Source organism: Stegastes partitus, unplaced genomic scaffold, assembly GCF_000690725.1.
Source record: "Stegastes partitus isolate 25-593 unplaced genomic scaffold, Stegastes_partitus-1.0.2 Scaffold1882, whole genome shotgun sequence".
Lineage (NCBI taxonomy): Eukaryota > Metazoa > Chordata > Actinopteri > Pomacentridae > Stegastes > Stegastes partitus.
Window position 1 is genome coordinate 111,721 of NW_007579613.1, and position 7,574 is coordinate 119,294.

The 7,574-nt window shown below is 39.1% G+C and overlaps 1 protein-coding gene across 1 annotated transcript in view; it reads right to left on the minus strand.

Annotated features, from left to right (window-relative positions):
- Positions 1-6,904, minus strand: part of ascc2 (activating signal cointegrator 1 complex subunit 2) — a 16,235-nt gene extending 9,331 nt beyond the window's left edge. Inside the window, exons 1-9 of the mRNA XM_008302796.1 lie at positions 6,821-6,904; positions 4,390-4,496; positions 4,119-4,277; positions 3,065-3,238; positions 2,824-2,953; positions 2,669-2,736; positions 2,364-2,477; positions 510-622; positions 349-423 (exon numbers count right to left, since the gene is read on the minus strand). Of these exons, the coding sequence (XP_008301018.1) occupies positions 349-423; positions 510-622; positions 2,364-2,477; positions 2,669-2,736; positions 2,824-2,953; positions 3,065-3,238; positions 4,119-4,277; positions 4,390-4,473 (917 nt within the window). The 5' untranslated portion in view covers positions 4,474-4,496; positions 6,821-6,904. The remainder of the gene's footprint in view (positions 1-348; positions 424-509; positions 623-2,363; positions 2,478-2,668; positions 2,737-2,823; positions 2,954-3,064; positions 3,239-4,118; positions 4,278-4,389; positions 4,497-6,820) is intronic.
- Between the last annotated feature and the right edge of the window lie 670 nt (positions 6,905-7,574).

Sequence of the window (7,574 nt, forward strand, 5' to 3'; positions counted from 1 at the left end):
CATGATGTGGGGTTGCTTTTAGGCAGCAGGCCCTAGAAGGCTTGTTAAGGATGAGGATAAAATGAATGCAGCAAAGCATAGAAAAGTCCTGGAGGATGGAGAACTAGGACTTTGTTAGAAGGTTTGTTTCCAGCAGGACAATGAGCCGTGAGTCTGTAGTAATCTGTCTACATTTTGACATGAAGGAGACTGCTTTTGTAAATTCTTGTCTAAAAAGCAAAATATTATTGACGACAATTCATTGTTGAAACACAAACATGTGAAAAACTTCCACAGGGAGTGAGTCATTTTTGCAGTCACTGTACGTTTCTGCTGTTTCTGTATTTAACCCCTGAAACAGAAACTCACCCTTTATCGTCAAAGTTTCTCTTCCTAACCGCCTTCTCCAAGTCAGGCACAGCGGTCTCGTAAAACGAGGTCAGTCTGCAGCACAGAAAACAATCAACATGAGAAAAGGCTTTGTGCAGATAAAGCCGACTGTAGGCGCTGAAAGGTGACGCTGTGTTCACCTGCTGATGAAGCCGTGGGAGTAGAAGCTGGAGCAGGCGGCAGGGAAGATGTCCAAGAAGGCATGGATGGTGGTGGTCGAGTCGCACAGGTACGAAACAATATCTGTCAGTTCCTGAGACAGAGAGTACACACACACATTTTATCAATGACAACACATGAAGTTGGGCTCTGTGTGGAAGCTGTAGTGGGAGTTAAACAGCAGCACAGAGGAAACCGTGAGTCACTATCAGGTTAAAATGTTCCATTCAGATAAACAGCAGCTGCTTGAGATTTATTTTCCTGATGCTGCGAGGGAAGATTCATCCTCACAGTCCTGATTAAATCAGGTTTATTTACAATTTGTAGAATGTTTAAAGCAGCCTGAGTTGACCAAAGTGGTGTAAACGCAACACAGGATAAAAAATTTGTAAAAGAAAAGTAAAATGGCACAAAATGCTAAAACAAGGCAAAACTAAAACTAAATTCTAAGATAAAATAAATGTAAAATGCCAAAAAGACCATCAAGAGCCACCAAAAGCCATTAAAAACATGCAAGTCTTGAGATTTTTTCTAAAAAGAGGAAGATTTGAAGCATTTATATATTTTCTTGTCAACATTTGAAATTCTTTGTGTATCGTGGCTGCACTTTTTGGAGGTCGAAGCTGACGAGCAAAGCCTTCACCATAAATGATGCATGAACAATGTGGGCCGATTCGGTTTCTCGGCTCAGCCTGATTTATTTGGCAGGTTTTTAAAGCATCAAGGCCTCGATCGCAGCGTCTCCGTCAAAAACCAGGACGGAGCAGCGAGTCGTTCATCCACATCTAGCTCACGAGACCTCAGAACTGAATCAACATTCACCTTGTTTTATTTTAACCCGGTTTTGGGAAGATTTTAGTCATTTTAACTTTTATGTGAAGATAGAAATGATGTTGTTGCTGCTATTAAAGCACAAACTACATTAGCATCAAGTATGTTTACTGGTATTAGTAAACATACAGGTGATCAGCTTTGATTTGCTTGAAAAAAAATTTTTTTGTTTGTTTTTTATAAACTATGGATATTGAAATTTTAGTTTGATATAAGAAGTAATTTTCAGAATCTTTTTTTTCTTCTTTTTTTCACACATTGAAATTTGAGGCTGTTTAATCAACAATAACTCAAACTATTAAAGAAAAAAGCCTGAAATTTCCACTATTATTTCTCATCCTGTCATCGATTTGAATTCTGAAAAAAGCATTTGTCTTGGTTTTATTTGAAGCTCTAGAACTCTGTTTTACGAGGATTAAGCTCCTGAGCTTTTCATTTTGGGGTACAATGTGTCATACCTGCTCAATCAGCTATGAGTTCAGTAAAAACTTTTTCATGTTTGTGACCAAGTATTTCAGAATATAAAGTGTTCTGTATGTTTTGTTTTTATATTATTGTGACATGCAGCTACACGTGGTTCAGAAATGATCACTAGTGGATTTTTGCGTGTGTTCAAATACGGGACTTTTCATGACGACTTCGTATTTCAGTTCATCCATATTCAAGGTTATTCAATCTATTTGTCAAATATTGCAAGTTATCAATCAATGTCATGATGAGAAATTACAGTAAAAAATTTCAGGCTTTTATCTTAAATAGTTAATAGAAAAAAACCTGCTGGAAGTGGGTCAACCAGAACTCCACACATCTAAAACTGTACCTATATCTTTAGAAATACCTATATTTTATGCTATAAAAAAGTCATGGTTTGAGATGTTTATCTGATAAAAAGGTATAGATTTTCGTTGAAACTGGAGTTGAACTGTGTTTTCATGACTTATTTATGATGTTTATGCTGAGGGCCAGGTTCAGATGTAGTTGTATATCAGCAGTAATGATCCGACCTGCTGGCTCATGGTCATGGCAGTGGGTTGTTTGTGTGCGTTCAGCTTCATTGGCTCCATGGCAGTAGCTCCTTCACAATGCAGACCACACTTCTCCAGGATTGTGTCAAACACCTGAAGTTGATGGAGAATAAGAAAAAACCAATCAGTGATAAAATGATCTGACCATGATGGTTTACTGGAAACAAAAATGTATGTCTGACACCACTGTTGTGAAACCTGACAAACAATTTTAAAACAGTCAAAAAATTACAAATACACATCGTCCATAAAAATCTACGGCTGTCTCTAAGAGGGGATCTCACCTGTAACACGGTGGGCACCGTCTCATCCAGGTCGCTGTAGTAGGACGGCTGCTGGGTGAAGATGTTCTCTGAAACACATCAGAACGACAGTCAGAGACTAACAGCTGGCAGAAATCAGTGATGAGATTTAAAGAGAGTCTTCATCAGCAGCTCACCGATCATCTTATGCAGCAGCTGGCTGTTGCCTTTTCCAAACAGCACACACAGATCCAAAATTTTGGGAATGTCAAAGAGGAAGTTCTCGTAGATAATTTCTCCAAACACGGTCGGGGTGATGAAGTTCTCCTGACGGGAGTTGAAGTTTTGCATTTGGCAGTGATAAACGACTGTATATTTTTACAAATACAACTAAAAGAGCTCCTTATTCTCTCTGCAGAGCTCACATCTGGCTCCTACCTTGGATTCTTTATGCGTCGCCATCCGGAGAAAGGTCAAGAAAACCACCCTGTGGATGGAGCGCTGCGTGTCGGCCACCGCCGGCGAGGACGGCAGGGCAGCGAGGTCGAGGCCTCGAGGGGCGTGATGAAGGTACGAATCCAGGCATCTCTGCAGCGACTCATCAAACACCACCTGGTGGAAAAGACGCACCGCAGAACGTACAACTTTGACACCATATTTTTAGGAAATCAGTGGGCAGGGCTCCAGACTGTGACCTAAATAGCTGCATATGCAGCTCATTTTCTACTGCACTATAAAGTCCTGCACTGCAGAAGTAGGGCGAACTCAAGCTTTTCTGTGCAGGAAGACACAGGAATAATGGCACAAATCATAAAAAACAAAAGTGCTGTTTTTTGTTATTTTACATGCATTTTAAAAAACTGAACCAACATGTCCAACATTTTCCAGATGCCTGCAGGTGTTACCAACACTGGAAAAATGGTGGCTCTACATATTACAGATGTGTACATGTTTTATTTGTTTGCATTCTTGTCTCTCATCTGCTTGTGTAAGTTGTTTTTTTTGTTTTGTTTTACTCAATCTTTTTGATTTTTTAAATTCTAATCACAGATTTAAGCATAAATTTGGTTGATTTTTTTGGGGGCCTTTTTGCCTTTATTTGACAGGACAGTAGAGAGAGAGAGACAGAAAAGTGGGGAGAAGAATGGAGGAAGGACCTGCAGCAAATGGCCATGGGCTGGATTCGAACCCACGACCGCTGCATCGGGTACTACAGCCCCAGTACATGGGTCGCCAGCTCAATTAGTTGAGCTATAGTGGCGCCCTGGTTGATTTTTCTGACAAAACAGCACATGAGAAAGATAAAATAACAGTTTTTACAGTTTCTGGCTCTGATAAAGGATGCAATTTTGCAATGTTTCAAAAATAGCACATCTTTCAAACCCACTGGCGGGCTGATTTTCCATTTCACCAGCTCCAGTAACTTGAACTGTAGAACTGAATATGAAGAAAATGCGGCTCTGCAGGATGCTGCATGTTGACAGTCTCGTACCTGACACCAGAACTTGTCGTGAGGCAGTGCGAGCAGCCACTCCAGGTCCTCTGTGATGAATTTGGCACGTTCTAAAAACTGCTCCACCTCAGCAGGAGAGCCCTCTTCTGGAGGGGGTTTATAAGGCACAAAACATCGATCCTCCGCCCTCTCTGGGTGCTGACGGGGAGCAGAAAGCACCAGGTTTGATTCTCATAAACTGGTCAATGTGAAAGGTAAACAGGTGATTCTGGAGCACCGTAAACTGTAACAGCATCATGAAGAGACTCACCAGTGCAGGCAGTGTTCGCTCCTTCCCCAGCGGACCAGGCTCCGTCACCTGCTGCTCATCCAGGGGCACTCGAGCACAGGCCATGTCTTCTCCTGCTCTAGGTTACTCTAACGAATCATACCACAAACAAAAAGTACATTTTTATAATGCAGTATATATTTAAGGTCCTTCTCATTGCATTTTTCATTTTGTAAGTTTGTTTTGGTTCCTGAATTTTTCTACTTTAATGGGCATGGACATTTTAATAAATCCTTATCTGGACAAACAAATGACAAAAAAAATCTAACAATCAGAATGGGTTTTATGATTATGTTCTTATCAGGAGATGAACATGAGGAACTGTTTACCCACAGAACTGAAAACAGACCCTGACTGGGATCATTTTAAACTCACTGTGATCAGCCATGATGTCTTGAATGATTATTGTTTTATGGTTCTTTATTGCATCTTTGTTTGCACCCTGTATGTGTTTTCTTATTGAGTTTGTGCTTTACACTGTCTCTTCTGCACTTCGTTGTTGTCTGGCACGCATTATCAAGGCCAGTTTAAAAATATCCACAAGGTGTGGCTATTAAACAAGAAAGCAAACACTGAAATTACATTTTATTTAGTTAAATTAGATTTGGTTCATGCAAGCCCACTGTGGTTTAACTTAAAGAACAGCAGTCTTATTATTTAAAGCCACACTTTATTTTCTAAATGCTGTGATATAAGAGGTATTGATTCACGCTATATCCTTGTCCCAATACAAATAAACATTTAATGACATTAAATACCGCACTGTGCTCAACCTACAATTGTCCTGATCAGTGAATTTACATTCAGGGTATCTTTGGGATTATCCACCATCACACTCTCATTAAAAAACAATACAAACTAGAATTACAGGAACAACCGGAACAGATCAATGGACCAAAACACCCAACGAGTCACTTCAGAGTTCAGTGAGCACAAAAATGCTGTGTAACATATGATACAGCATTAACAGCCAGCAGATCGACACTTGGCTGAACACTAGAGCTGCAACGATTTATTAAATAATTGATGAGTTTTAAATAGAGCTGAACAAGTGAACAATTGCGATTTGAAACAATGCAATTAGCAAACCACAAAGGCTGCAATTAAGGTTCTACATTGTGCAGCGTATCTGATCCAGGGTTTAAACTGCTGTGTCAGTTGTTCAACAGATTTGTGTCATCCTCTGGTAACTCATGCTTCATCACGGGTTAAATCATTTATATAGTGAATAGAAACCTTCAAAAACCGATATTGCAGATCAAATTGCATTACAACATGTGTGTCTAGTCCTATTTTGTATTTAAAGCCAGTTATTCTACGCTCTTACAAATGTACCTATATTGTCATTATTACGTATTTATTTCATTTTAATTCATGTTTCTCTATTTTTAGACATGCTTTTATGTACAAACATATGTTCTATCTATAGAAATAAGCTGACTTGACTGGATGTTTAGCTGTCTTTGTACTTGTACTCTGTGTAATGACGATAAATATGAATCTAATCTAATGTTATACAGTGTGAGAAAACTACTCATGAATCACATTATGATTAAATGAATTCAGTCAGGATATTAGAAACCTTGGGATCTTCCCTTGTAATAGCAGGAGTAACTTTAATGCACATTAAAGTAAAATAACTAACTGTACATGACATCAACATTATATTCTTCTTTTCTCCCTTTATGACAGTTACCAAAGCTGTCAACATGGCTGAAGCAGAGAGAGGTATTGCTATTAAGCTAAAGCTACAGCTAACTAGCTACTCGTTTTGTTAATTTGGTTCGTCGTTTGGTTTATTAAATATTATAAAGATAGGGAAATGTCAATCACAAATGTACAGAATCCACTATGATGTCTCTAAATATCTCGTTTTACCAGAGAAAAAACTCCAAAAGCCATGAGTGTTCACACTTAGAAAGCAAATACTGCCATTTCAGAAACTAAAATTTTGTAGAAATTGTCAGTTTTCATGAAGAACCGATTATCAGACCCCTTTTCTGCTGATAAACTGACTGATTTAAGCTCTCAGCTGGGTAGAAAGCTTCACATTAGCTGTTCATTTAGCAAGCTAACGTTAGAAAAAACAGCTACTAACTGTCACTCTGGTTAGTTAGCGAGCTCAGTTAGCTGATAAAACCATCCTATGACTGGTTCTCTGTCTTCCAAAGCTCCATAAAACTGGTGTCATGCGGTTGACAAGCTCGGTTAACACTTAAAAACTGGCTACGTGGTCAGCTTAGATAAAGCGTTAGCTTCGTGCTACTTACCAACAGCACGTCAATGAATGGAGATGCTAATGTTATGCTAACAGCGCTGCTAACCAGCCGGTGACTTTAAAACCGTTCGTCTGATACTGAAATTAAATAAATGTCATGAAATAAGATTGAAAAGGAAATAAACACCTGCTCACCTCTAAACGTGACCGTCGCCTGCTGTTTCAGGCCATCCCGCTGGAGTCGCCACAGCCTTCGACAGTTTCAGTTTCCAAACGTTTTCTAATCACCTGTGTCGGCCAGGAAGTTTGTTTTTCCTTCAGCTCGACGCATGCGCAGTAGAACAATATGTACTGTCTCTATCGCCCCCTGCTGGGCGCCAGAGAGCAGCACCACTGTTTAGCACTGAGTAGCGAGTATTCACAGACTTTACTGAAGTACGACTACTACTGCACTGTAAAAACAATTAGAAATCACACTTTACCTAAAACAAGAGCACATAAGCAAGAAAACTAATTTAATATCACAACTAAAAGTGCTAAACACTGACAAACACACTCTGGAAGAAAATTTTCTATTTACTATTATAAATGACAGAATTACATTATTACTATTGGATTCACATATGAATAGAATTTAATTTTAATCATTAAATTAAATTAAAATACAAGCAGAACAAAATTTCTAATTGTTGGATATTTGACAATATATCATATTCCATCAGTTTTGTATATTTCTATTGGAAACATTTTAATTGAAAATAAAAAATACAACCTGGTTTTAATAAATTCAGTTCAATTCAATCCATCCATTATCTATACACCGCTCAATCCTCACTAGATGGGGGGCTGGAGTCTATCCCAGCTGACTCAGGATGAAGACAGGGGACACCCTGGACAGGTCACCAGTCTATCACAGGGCCACACTTAGAGACAGACAACCAAGCACACT